General features: G+C 38.7%; 1 protein-coding gene across 3 annotated transcripts in view; it reads right to left on the reverse strand.

The window, feature by feature from the left end:
• The window catches only part of fnbp1b (formin binding protein 1b), a 64237-nt gene extending 56070 nt beyond the window's left edge, over positions 1-8167 (reverse strand). For all 3 annotated transcript variants that reach the window (XM_080510508.1, XM_080510510.1, XM_080510509.1), the window contains exon 1: positions 7911-8167. In XM_080510508.1, the coding sequence (XP_080366634.1) occupies positions 7911-7934 (24 nt within the window). In that variant the 5' untranslated portion in view covers positions 7935-8167. The remainder of the gene's footprint in view (positions 1-7910) is intronic.
• Positions 8168-14632: the final 6465 nt, after the last annotated feature.

Here is a 14632-nt window from a genome sequence, read left to right on the forward strand (position 1 = left end):
ACTTTAAAGCAGCAGGAGAAAAATGACTGCCAACTGCATCCAGTTTCATTACAGCTTTGAATCATTTCACATTGGGCAGCCATAAACTAACAGATAACAAGGTTTGCATGGTTACCAACCGTGTCTCATGACCACATCTGGCAGTGTTTAAAAAAAAAAAAAAAAAAAAAGAGGGGATTTCAATCAAGCAAAATAACAGGTCACTGTTGACTCACAAGCAAACATCAAAAACCTTCCCTGACTTCATGGCCACAAAAGAGATAAAGAACTGAGATGACAATTTACGCTTTCCGGAGTTTAGCACATACACTAGATGGTAACGGCGAACATATGCAGTGCCAAATCCATTTACATCTGAATAATACCCAGAGACAAAACAAATCTGCATATCCAGTCCAAGCACTTTGTTTATCGATGTTAAAAGCTTCACCAGGAACTAACATAACATTTGAGCAGAAAATCATTAAAAAAAAGTATCTATCGCACATATTTTTCAAGCAAGTTGAATTCACAGCTTCATAGCCGCTCACAGTAAGCAGCAAGATACTGTGAACAAATGACAAACCGATGAGAATATTAAATGAAATACTGAACTAAAATGACAAAATTGGAAGTGATCAATGTGTATACACTTGGTGTATTTTATTTAGTTCAGGGACCACATACGTTACAATTTAATCTTGAATGGGCTGGACCTGTAAAATAGTGCCATAATATCCTTGACTTTAACGGGTTTTTTTTGTTGTGGAAAAAAGTAGACGTGATGATAACATCGATATCTTGTGGGCCAGTTTTGACCCCGGGGCCTTGTGTTTTATGCCCCTGGTCTATATGTAACATAGGAACATTTGTTTGTATAAAGTACACATCAAGTGTGTAAATGCAACACGACAAACACATCAGTTTGACATTAGAAACATTGAATGTCCATTTAGATTACATCATTTGCTATTTGCTATTAATCTATTAGCAATTAACAGTAGAATTTCTTTCACCACATACATTTTATCACTATTATAGATTAATATATAACATTTTATTATTTTGATACTTTGGCAAAGTCATTATTTTCCAATTACTAATGCTCTACTGAGAATAAATAGATTCATATGCTCCATTAGTGTTGCTACTTAAACCGCTTTTTGGTTGAGTGTTGCTCCATTAATGTCGACTACTGTCATCAAGTTTTAGAGAAAACATCGTGCTTTAGAGAAAGTTGGCAGCCATTTTATCTTTGAACAATGGATCAAATCTGCAATTTCTTCAATATTCAAAAGTATTTTTCAGTGAGGCATGAACTTACATGAACTGTATTTTTTTGAAATTTATATGTGTGGTTGATTTAGCTTAGTGCTTCATAAGTTACAGGAGATAAAGCAGGATTTGAAAACACACAGAGTTTCACAAGTTTACATAAAAGGTTCTGTGGCCCTGCATTCTCAATCCGTCACCTTGACAACACATAAAACACCCAACACTGAAACTCACTGCCTGAAGAACAAACTGTACTTCCAGTATGTCAAATAATGCAGCAGCAATTAGGTGAACGTGGACAGTAACACGACTTAGGCGACAATATATAGGCGCTCAAGTGAGTGAGGCCCAGTGGCTGCAGGATTTCCACAGTCCCAGCAGTGATTACAGAGTGGCTTTACAAATAACAGAAGAGGCGGTGGCTGCCGATTAGAGGCTGCAACAACGCGTGGTGGGAAGGATTGAGTCATATTTTTCAGGGACGAGATGACACAACAGATTCAGACCTCTCCCACTGAGCGTTCTGGAGGAGAGGAGAGTGTACGTGCACTCAGAAAACCCCTTTTTTTTTATAGACGATAAAATACAGGGGGAAAAACTATGAAAACCTACATTTCCAATTGAATATTTTCACCTGAACAATTAAATCACACTGCGCTACGATGACCCCCAATGTGAGTCTGCTTCCCTTCACTCTGCCCCGCCCTCCCCGGAGTGAAGATCGCAGCCTTTGGATCAAATGTGAATCCATTCATCACCGGCTTCACCGTCGCCAGGGTTCAAAGAAAGCGGAGTGGAGAAAATGGACTGGAGGTGGTGTCGCTGAGTCAGCAGGTGGGCGGCGATGAGCAGAAGATTTAGCAGGCCAGGTTTGTTGTAGTCTGCCGGAGGGTTCAGACACTGACCCCCCGCTGACTCCCGACACACTGGCCAAAAGGAAACAAAAAAAGTGGCTCGGGTTTCGGTCCTGGAAGTGCCTTGAATGTCAAGTGAGCGGTCGGGGATGGAGCCGGACCTCCAGGGGAGTGAGGGGGGGAATGGTGGTGGTGAGACACACGTAGCACCAGGTAACCCTCAGCTCCCGATAATGTCTGTCCTCAAACGATGCCATGAGGTTTATGTCTTTTTTTTAAAAAGCCTCCCCATAATGTACTGTGATCGAAAGGAGCACCCAAATTGAACACAAATACGGATATCAACAAGGAAAAGAGACCAAAACGTCTGTCGCTGAGCAGAAGACCACCCATGAACACCAAGATGTGGACTCCCACGTACAGTTTAACTCACCTTAAGCTGCTGCTCTTTCGCGAAAGTCTCCGTTTTGTCCATGGTGCCTCACAAAATAAATTCTGTGTCTGTGCGCTTGTACATCCAGCGTCATCGGACTCCTGCGTGCAAATGTATGAAAAGCAGCCTACATCTGGTTCCCAACGCCACAGGAGAAGTGAAAAGGCTCACGAAAGTCACAGTGGAAAGGTGCAGCATTCACATTGTTAAACAGAAACTCAAACCATGAGCTTTGAGCTTCTTTTTTTTTTTTTTTACTTTGAGCTACGTGACTTTTTATGTCCTGTGAGTAATTCTTCTGAGAATCACCTCCATGTGGTAAGACCACTTTCTGAAAAAATAGCCTATATAGTCTATTAGTTGTATGGGCACTATTGAGAGAGCCAACTTGAGATCTGAGGCAACCCATAGGAAGTAATGTGGTATTCCGCTGTTCAGACTCCTCTCAACAGCGAGTGAAACTAATCTGACTTCATGTAGATTGATCATTCAATATAATGCCTCCATAGCGAGCGACAGAGTAATCAGCATATATAACATATGTATAATTTAAGTTCTTTTCATTTCAAACTGTACTTCCACATGTGAAAGAGTCACATGTCTAACCACAATCCACTTCCTTGTTTCTCGGTTGCACTTGCACCAAAACGCCTGCAGACGCGCGGGTCTGAGGGTTGGTTCCTCGCCGTGCAGCGCGAGTGAATCAGATCCACTGAAACAACTGTCACTTCCTAAGAATCTGGCAGAGGCGCTGGTGCCAACTCGCCGAGAATTTCAATGTGCAGAGACAAGTGTGAAGTCGTGCTGCTGTCTGGATTCAATGCTGCAAGACACAATGTTGTTTTTTTTTCCCCCAACACTTGTTCAACTGGTATCGTGTTGATGTTACAAGGTCGGCGTGATGGCAGCAAACGTTCCCACAGTCTGTCTTTAAGATGTTTGTGAATACTATAATCAGTACTATGATGTTGCACCAAAGGTATTCCACATTTTGGAGTGAACCGAATGTTGTGTTACTCACTGTCCTGTGACTCAACGAGCCAATACAATACAGCCCCACCACCATCATTCTTGTTTATGTATTCAGCTTCAGCAATGAAAACTCTTTTCTCGTGGCAAAGAAAAGACACAATCGCGGATCAGGTAAACCGCTTGACGAGCAACAATGTGGTGCGGCTCCTTTAAAGCTGGAAAAATTCTTCGCTTCCGTTGTGCTGAATTTGTGAATGTCGCAAAACATCAGACGCCTTCGAGACCACACCGCAGTCGTGTTTGTGAGGGATTGAGAAACCCTGAACAATTCTGACTTCACTTCCTGAAACATCGTTGACTTTCCTGTTTGCAGCGAGGAGCAACAGGGTGATAAAACGTTGTCATGCACACGATGTCCCATCTTTTACACAACATGCTGCATCCGCTCATCATTCAGAAATCCCAGCATGGACACAGTAACTACAAGTATTGTGATCTTAAATCCAAAATACTCACTTGACTCTATCAGATGAACCATTTATACCGAGTATAAGTGAGGACAAATCATTGTATTAATTTGAATGCGATACAAGGTTAACAATGTCGGTTAAGAATTACAGAAAATGCATTTTATGGGTTACCAGATGAAATTAGCTCTTTAAGTGTGCCAATATGCTCTTTATCTGTGTTTAAAACATCAGGAAATCAGCTTAAAAAAGAAAATACTAGTTGGAACCTACTTAAAACAACTTAGCACTCAGCAGCTTAACCCACAAACATCCTGACTTCTATATAAATGTGTGGCGGTTGACACGTTGGTTTTCACCAACGCCACGGCCAGTTGTGAGGAATCTCCAGTGGCAACAGCCAGCAGAAGGACATTACCTAACTCTGTACGCTTTCCAATTCCAGGGACTGGGATTAAAGGAACAAGTGTCTGGATTTCATTCAGACCACTCAAGTGAAAAAAAGTAGGTAAGCATCTGGGAATAATACATTATTCCCCACAAAAAGGTTCAGGCAGAAATCATTTTCCAGACCTCGATGTGCACATGAAAGTGTCTTTGGGCTGCGCTGGCTATATGCATGACTACCTGTCCAATTGTGTTCCTCCATCAAACACTGGGGCTGAAAAGTAAAAATACACCGACAACCCTGAGAAATGCAAAGAATGTGTACTACAAGTATGTTTTTTTTTCCCTCTGTGAACTTTGTACCAGGTAAATTACTGGAGAATTTGGCACAGTGGGCCCCCTGCCTTTTTTTTTTTCTTAGAAAGGAAAACACACCCATGATTTAACTATCTCCAGACCCCTTTGCTTTGGTAGAGACAAAAAAAATATATAGACTACATTATTAACTTTGAACTGAAGTTTATATTAGTGCAAACAAAAAAAAACAAAATAAAAACCAATGGCAGAATCTGTATTCATCAGACAAAAAAGTCAACAAATTCAAAACCCAGTGTAAAAGAAAACCTGCTGCAGCGACACATATTTACTCTAAAAAGAGGTGCAATGTGAGTTTATGTCAATATAACGTTGACCCTTCTGGCAGGTTCAAATAGCCGAGTCCATGTAGAGACTCGCAGGCATACAGTTGTTGCATGTTTGAACTGACACACAAATACACAGACGCCGGAAAAACAGCGCCATCCGAAGATCCTGCAACAACAAGCCAGGACGTCTGTCAGCACAGAGAGACTGCAGGACGACTGGTGTGTGCCGGCGGATCATTTCCACGACAAAATCCCAGCGTGAGCCCTTGGAACAAAACCCTGACGCCAGGAATTCAAGCCTACCGTAACCGCTAATTATCAAGATAGTTCCACACGCGCCTGTAATCTTCATTACAGCTTTGTCGTGGCCCAAAATGCACTGTTATACACACGTGTGTGAATGTGGGGAAATACCAGGAACGCCGTGACTGGCTTGATAAGAGCGACCAGGTTGAACTGAGTTCAACAATCCTTGAAAGCCAATTTTCAATGGGATGAAAAGTGACATCATGGGAGAGGAATTTATAATAGTAAGGTCACTGTGCTTCAACTCCTGACTTCTACTACTGCTCACAAAGGGTTTTGTACAGTAATGAACCAAAATTTTACATTTAGGATTCAAAGCACTGGCCGGATTCAGTGCACCCGAAGCCATGTATTTAAACAATCGTGTTTTTGGGGACAATGATTGCAAAAGCTGTGAGTGAAATCTTTTTTTTCTTTTTTTAAAGTCATACATTTCTGCCTGATGTTTGTCCAGTTAAAAGTGACCTTCTGTTCAACCAGTGAGGTTAAAAGGTCTTTTTCAACTGAACACATAGCTACATTGACAGTAAGCTAGACTGAATAGTTAATCATTTTAAAGATCTAGTGGATTTTAACAACATTTTCGGATTCCATGCATAAAATGAGAAGAGATCAATATGAGAAATGTCAATAAATAGGTGTAACTATGACCTTACAAAATGAAATAACTCCTCAACATAATGTCGTGTTCATACGTTTCTATGACCAAGCTTCAGAGGTTGGATTCGCAGCATCATGTCTCTTCACACTTCAATCAAATGCCAAGTTTCTTACATGTCCAAATGCAAGTCAACATTCTCTGTGCTCTCCCTCCTTCCTGCAGGATCTCTGATTCAATGGAACTGGAAGTTCGTGCTTTTTGTTTCATACACCCATCAAGTGGTGTGTTGATTAGCTGTCCCTCTGATATCAGCTTGTTTGGTTGTTGTTTTCTGTTTCCTCTCTATCTCAATCTCAACTGGTACTTCACGAAGACACCACGGTGCCGCGTGACATTTATGATATAAGCGGTGCTATATAAATAGAACACAAGTGAACTGAATTGTAGAAACTAATGGGCTGGATTCCACTGAGTGTGCAGACAGAAGCACTGTTATATTTATGATATACAAATCAATACTAGGCATATTACCATTGTACTTGTATGCATTGGACATTTCAGACACACTCTTGCAAGTAGCAGCTTCTTCATATAGGTTTGATGGAATTAGGAAAAGGTGCCAGTTCAGAAAAATTCAAGTCTTCAGTTTAGATCACGGATGTCAAACTCCTGTGATGTAAAAAGAGTAGCCTGAATTTATTGTCCAAAATATGATGCAATGTGGTAATTTACAATTAATATTATTTCCTTCTGCCTTCAAAAAGGTATTCTATTAAAAAAATAATAAGTCACATATAAAATATATGTACTCTCAATCAAAAACTAATGTGTACGTATTTTATTAAATGTGATGCAAATACAAGATTAGATTAACACAATTTTAGGATATTTGGTTGTTTTTTCTCTATGTTTATTTTTTGCTCTAGTTGTTGCCGCCACAATGAGATAAACTGCCAGAAACGTTTCCTTGCTATTGAGTTTGAGACTTAGACACATAAATACCCATAAACTGAATGAGCATAACTCTATACTGTTGCCTTTGAAGACGTTTTTGTGTCTGAATATTTGTGGTATGTGCATAGATCCTTGGATCTTAGTATGTTTCATACATCATGTACGTAACTGTGTATAATATCTGAAACCTTCTGGTAAAGTTGATTTGATGCTGTCATCTTTGCTGTAAATAATCACTTTTCTTCTTGGTTTTTGATCTAATAGTTGTTGTTAGACTTATACCATACATGTTTATCTTTCCTTTCACGTTATTGTTTCTACTTTGTGTATTGCTGCCTCAGATCATGATGTAACAATATTTCAGTATTGTCTATTGACTATTCTCTTCCACATTGACCATAAAGAACTGAATATTATGCTGTCAAATGCAACATATCCAGCTTAGGAAATCCAATGTTCGTCACTATTCTTAACACATGCGCCATGTAAATAATCTGTAGTTGCGGGACTGGTGTTGCTAAGTGTGTAATAACTAGTGAGTAAACCAGAACAGGGATGTTCACCACTGTCTTGTTAAACCTTTTTGTATTGCAGACACCAATGAGGGCATTACCTCATCCATTTCCTCTCCCAGCAGTGATCATGCACAGTATTCTTTTTAACCTGCTTGTTGCACCTTCATGACACAAACACCACTGCAACCCGAAGTGTGTGCAGCAGCAACTTGGCATCGGAGGGAAGAGGGGGTGTGCAGAAAAGCGTGCTTTCAACTCACCAAACGTAAACTTAAAAAAAAAAAAAAATTTAATGACAGAAATTGAGAGTGGGATAACGTTAAGAGGAGGACTTTCCCCTCCCCACCGCAGTAATAAAGCTTCAGTGATTAGCGTTACAAATTAGCCGCTCGCAGAGGCTGGACGACCACAAAGAGGCGCACTTTAAAAAAAAAAAAAAAAAAAAAAAAATGGTGCATTGCCACATTGTATCAGACGAACCGTTACATCCTCAAACATGATAAGACCGTGCACCGAGACTCACCCATAGCTCGGACCCCCAGCTCATGGTTTCAGTCCTGGGAATAATCCACACCACTCGCTTACGAGGTGTTTTCTCTCGGCGCGCGCGGCGGCGGCGGCGGAGGACGTGATTCTTTCCCTTATATTCGCCTTTTCGTTGGGTTGATCGCGTGTCATCCGCCGCATTTGAAGGAAATTAAAAAAAAAAAAAACGTCTTCCCGTAGTCGTCGCTTTCACCCCCCACTTTATTTTTTCAGAGTCTCATCTTTCCTGTATGATACAAGATGGCCAGGAGCTGCTGCTGCCGCCGCCGCTGCTGCATAAACTAACTCGCTATATGCAGGCAGTGTGCGCGCACCCGATGACAGCTGCTCCTGCGCGCGCACTGTGAGGGGGGGGGGGGGGGGGGAAGAAGGGGGGGAAAAACTACCTTATGTATGTGTGCGTGTGTGTGGAGGGGGGGGTTTCACTGCAGGGTTACCCAATAAAGCTCCTCTACCAATACTAATACCTTTCAGTCGCGATTGATCTGAAAGGCGCGCGTTTTGAATGCTGGAGGAACATCAGGGGGCAGTGGGAGGTTCGGAAACGGTCCCCACCCATGGCAGATGTCTCACTGAACCAACTCCTGGGGTAACTTTTTTTCCCCTTTTCTCGCCGTGCCTGTTCTTGCCGATAAGATCCGCATTGATCTTGTTTTACTCTTAAACAGGGATGAGTATATTTGGGGACAACAAGAACAGCATCAACTACCAAACAAGCACCATCCTCACTCATGGAGAATTATATCCTCTTCTTTAAAGTGGATCTTTTAGTATTTGAGGCTCAATGGATGAGAATCGTTGCTGCATTGCATTACATATGCATCATGTCACAATAAACATATTGAAGCCACACTTACAGTGAGTCTGGGGCCACCTTGGGGAGAATAGACGAAAATACACTGAAGGCCTGAGGGTTTGCCTCCTCTAATGGTTGAAATCAGATGTGCGTATGTCAAAGAAAACCACAAAAAGACACATTCTGTCTTCTCTCCTTATGTGGCATGACCTGGGTGAGTGAGTGAGTTTGTTAATCAGGCTTTGCTGTAATGTTTTGGCAAATCAGAGATCTGTGAGAGGGAGTCTGCAGCCTTTCTTTGAAGCAAAAAAAAAAAAAAAAAAGAAGCAATCATGAAGGGCTCCTTGGCTTGAATTTACTTATTTATGACTATATAACTACATATTGAGTTGGGTGTATCCATATTGCACTGAATTGTGGTGCAGACAGACCACATACTGTCTAGACAAAATTACGAAACAACCAAAATATCAAGTAGATGTAAATTAGTTGCAAACTAATCATTGAAATTATACTGAATCACCCTTGTTCCCATCTCAGTGAACGCTTATTCATATTCTCCACAAGTTTGGTATTTTTTAAAAGGCAAACTTTGCACACACATACCATATGAGGTTTAAGAACGAGTGCGTTTTCTCTTTATAGTTCATATCACATTAATTCATAAGCTAGTGAAAGCTACAGTATTTTGGGAAATGTTAAATTTTTTATCTCATATCAATATTTTCTTATTTAAAAAAAGGTTTAAAAGGCTTTGTCTTTCATGTGATAGTTTGGTGCCCTCTACTGGCACACTCTAAATGTAATTTGTGATATTTTATGTTCAGTTTATGTTATACACATATTACTTGTGTCCTTGGGGGAGCGAGGTTAACTCATGTTTAAGGGTGTTTTTTTTATGTTGCTTTCTCTAAGGTCTTGTTTAAGATACTTAGAGATCAGATTCCTTTTATGTGTATTGGACACTTTCCTGAAATAAATTAAGAAGATTCTATGTTTGGGAAAACTCTAAGCACAAAGATACATTTGATAAAAGCCAATAATCTCTTCTGTATTTTATAACAACTGTGACAATGAACTCTTTGACCTGAGATTAAAGCCAAATGGATTTAAACAAACATGCAAATTCTCAGTGTGTCATCATATCTCGTTGCTCCATAATTTCAATTTCTGCATAGAATTAATTAATTTGATTATATCACCCACAGAAATGAAAATCAGAAATCAGAAAGCATTGCATTACTGGATTCTAAGCAACTGGCATGGTGTCATAAGCAAGATTTGTGCTGTTTGAGCCTCATGCCTCCTATCAGACACTACAGTGTGTGTTTTTGTCTTCGCAAGAATATTTCATCTGTCGCAGTGGAAAATTATATTTGTTTGGTGAACACTGACTCACTGTCAGACAGTCACAGCTCGCTGACACGCTCCAGCATGCTAAGATCCTTTTCCATCTGTCTATTTTAAAAGTAGCGTTTAAGTAATGTTCATCAACACATCATCAGATCATAAAACATCAACTACATCAGATCAGTAAAGATAACCTTGGATGTCCAGTAAATTATTATATTAGCTTGTATTCTTATGAGGTGTGAGGCTAAATTATTGATACGTCAGCACTACCATCTAGTGGTAGAATTTGTTGTTAAAGAGAACATTTTAAAAAAACAAGTCCTAAGAATGTGAGTTTTGTGGACTGAAATTTTTATTTGAAAAATAAAACTTACATAAATCAATTAACTTATGGGGTGTTTGTGACTCATTCTCTATAATTATTCGACATTTAATGCAAATGAGCAAATGTGTGATTTCCTATATTTCACCTGTGGTTTCCTGCATGGAGGAGCCATCCATCGTCTATAGCTCCACTTTATCTTTGGGTGATGGGGACGTCCCCAGCAGGCATTTTGGTTGAAGGCAGGTCAATATTTTTTGTAGTCTGTTCCTCCATCATGGAATAAAGAGACAGAGAGAAAGAGTCACAAACACACCCCATAAGAACGCAGACCCATTTCTTCTTAAAGGAAAATTATGTGCAATATACCACATACCAAGTGGACTCCATAGAACACTTTTGATTTTTCTTTTTTTCTTTAAAAAAAGAAAAATAATACCAGTATATGTCAAAGATCTGTGATGTGACAAATATGCCACATTGGGCCTTTCAGGTACATTATTTTGCATTTCAAAATAAGTGAACAAGACTTTTATTACTGTTGAATAACACAGATTTAGAATTTAAATAGGCGGAAATGGTCACTTTAAAAACAGAAAATAAACTAATACACGGTGTTTGGACTGTGGGATAAGACCACAATATTCATGCACAAGGTGTACATGTAAACGCCACACAGAAAAAGTCCCATAGACCAGAGGTTTCAAATGCATTTTAGTTCAGAGGCTATATAAAGACCTGTTTCATCTCAAGTGACCAAAACAGATAAAATAGTGCCATAATATTGTTTAAATTTAAACTTTAAAATGTTTCTTTGTTGTGGCGCAGATGACAAAAAAATATATATATTTGTGTAAGGGATATGGGCATGTGTGAAATACATGTCATATATTTGAATAATATAAAGCTGTAATAATTAATAATTACGTGTACTGTTGTATGTCTGCCTGTGCCTTTTATTAAATGGTTTGGGCCAGAAAAGGTTGTCCTTCATTCTTGGAGACTAAAAAGTATATTAGCGAGGTTTTTTTTCCCCCACTTAGTTTTTGTTTTGTTTTATGTTAATATGATATTTGTCAACTGATAATATTAAACAGCAATGCAAGAAATAACTGTTGTAATTTTTTTTGGGAGTAACTTGCTTAACATTCTATATTGCTGGAATATAATGTCAATCTGTAACTATCTCTGTAGAAATATCTGTAATGATTCATTGTATACATTGAGTCCTTTTGAGCATCAACATGCGATAGAAAGGTCAAGGCTTTAGAGATTAATTTTTAATAGCAGATGAGTGGATAACAGCACAACACTAGATAAGTAACTTTCATTGTGACTTCTGTAAGATAAATCACTTTTGGTCATTTTAATCATCACACCTGTTTTATTGAACAAAGATAAATTGACCTAACGTCAAAATAGTTAAACGTTGTGTTAATTGTAATTGTGTTTTTTACATCAAGGCAAACAGTATGATGCAATGGGTTGATGAACTTCGCTCTTGTCGGATCACTGATACGGGTAGCACAAGACTCCCCAGCTAGAGTTCACAAACTCGTGATATTTTCAACAAAATTATTGATAAACAAGTGTTTTATTACATGAGATTATCTGCCTCCAGTTTTAATTCAGTTCATAATAATGTGTCCAAGTGTGCAGGTGTGATACACTGTAAAATCAAACCATCGCATCGAGTACAAACAGTAATTTAACTGAACATAATGTTACCAATAGATGTTAACAGTCCCTTCAAAGAGATTCTCTTTTTAACTTTAAAATAAAATGTAGGCGTAGCTCATTTGTTTCAAGTACTGCTGATATTGTGAAGGTCAGTTTTGGTGTTACAAATTTGTCACAGCAATTCATTTACCTTAGGTTGTTTTATGTTATTACAATATTGAGGACAAAGGGTTGATATTTAGCAACCTATCACTCAGAATTTAGTTTTTGTTCTATTTCCATTTATAAATTATCCACATTTTTACATTAAAAAAAACATCACGGCCATGTAAAAATTGCACAATTGTAGGCCTACTTGTTTGCAGTGATCAACTTTTTGAGTGTACAATTTAAAGAAATCCATCTGTCTTCTCTGCTATTTTATGCATTTCAAAGTTATAGTGGAATGACTGAGACTTTGTCTGAAGACTGAACAAAAAGGATATATGTTTGTAGACTGTGAAAGGAGAAAACCAGAGAAAACACATTCATACTCCACAAAGAAACGCCACCATGTTCAGACTGGAACTTGGGACTGCTGTGAAGCAAGGCTGCGACTGACTCGACCACTGTGCCGCTCTAATAAATCTAATACAATAGGTATTTTACGTCTCACATCCTGAACAGCCACATCTCTGCGCTGAGCAGGACTTGACCAGTTTGGACCCTCTGCCATGCAGAAACACTGAGAGACAGGAGGAGCTTAGTTCAGTCAAATAAAGTTTGCAGACTCAGGCTTCTCAAAACAACATTTCCAGAATAAAATCTCATGATATCATAACAAATGTTCTACAAGATTGATCAGTCACATTGGCCTCATATAGAGGCTGTCGATGAAGTATTAACTATAAAGAATGTACAATAGATGATTATGTGGCACAGAGATGAGAAAATGTTCACATTACAACAATTATGAGGTTTTGTTGAGTGTCACCATTGTATTCTCAAAGGTGAAAACATTGAAGTAGTCTAACCAAGAGTATGGGATTTTTCCACCTTTTTGTACTCCAAACATAGTTAAACTAATTAAAATAATATTTAGAATCTCAGGTGGCTCACACATACGGACATATTTCTGGATCTGTGCATTGTACAATGTGAAAAATGGTACACCGATGATCCCATCTACTTATTGAATTATTAGGATCACTGCACATTTCACATTGGGATTAATGACTGATTGAGCCTAATCTTGCAAATCATGTCAAGCAGAGCTCCTTGCCCTGGCTGAGACTTTATAGTCAAGGCTACTGGACAGTGTCAGATTATTGCCAAGGATTGGATTATCACTGCTAATCCAATTATTTGGGTAGCGTTGTAATCGGTTGTCAAACCGGTCTGACTAAAGCCAACCCTCTCAGTGGAGAGCGGGAATCCAAACAGCATGTTCATAGTGGATAAGGTTTAAATATTCACTTGTACTGTTAACAGAAGAAAAACATGATGATGGATGATGGATGGATAGATGCAGATGCAATATAACAGCCTCTGTGTTTGCTGATACATTCAGTAATGAATACTACAAAACACTGTGACTGTGCAAAATTGATTATTTTTCTCTGGGTAGATGAACATAGATTAATGTGTATTTTCCTCAAACCCTCAAACCACAATGAGCGTTTGACTACTGGAATAAAATGACTACATTTGTTTGAGTGTTTGTTGAAAGATTGTCTCTGAATTGATACAACTGGCCCATGGCTCTCTTTGGAAAGTCCATTTGGTTTGGTAGTCTGCTTCTAAAACCCACAAGTGTCAAACATAAAGCCAGTGGACAAACACTGGCCCAAAAGATGCCCCAATCTGAGCCACCAAGCAAACTGTAAAAATCTCAAAGAAAACATAAATTTCTGCTTTGGATTGAGTATTTTTGAACATTTCACAGTATTTTGCATCAGAAGTTATCATTAAAATTGGCTTCATATTGAGATAGTAGTCATTTCCTGTAGTAATTGTTTTTTGGTTTTTTTGTGATAATATATACATTCTCATCACAAACACTCTGCATCACAACAAAGACAAATCTTAAAATTAAACCTTTAAGGTTAATATGGCACAGATTTGTCAGACCAGTCCCACTCAAGGTGAAATTGTGCTGTATGTGGGCCCCTGAACTAAAATGTATTTACTATTTCAGTTAATATTCTAATCAATTTGTCATATTTTTTCCCCCAAAATGGTTTTTGGCTTTGTATTGGAAGCCGCTATGCAGTTGCAAATTTGCTTCATTGTGTGAACAAGTTTTATACTTGTTTTAATGATGTACTACTCAAAATGCTGTCAGTCCCTGTCAAGTGTCAAAAAGATAATATTTATATTAAAAAAAGTGCCACATATATTATAGAATAGAATAGAATAGAATAGAATAGAATAGAATGTGATGATAACGTGCCAACCCATCAGAAAATCAACAAACGTACAATTAAAATGTAAAAACTAGAGTGATGGAAACAAAAAGATGCTCGTCAGTCAGTACATTCCATTGCACTGGTTCCTTATACAATGTATA

The sequence above is a fragment of the Blennius ocellaris genome (assembly GCF_963422515.1).
Source record: "Blennius ocellaris genome assembly, chromosome: 15".
In the NCBI taxonomy this organism is placed as follows: domain Eukaryota; kingdom Metazoa; phylum Chordata; class Actinopteri; order Blenniiformes; family Blenniidae; genus Blennius; species Blennius ocellaris.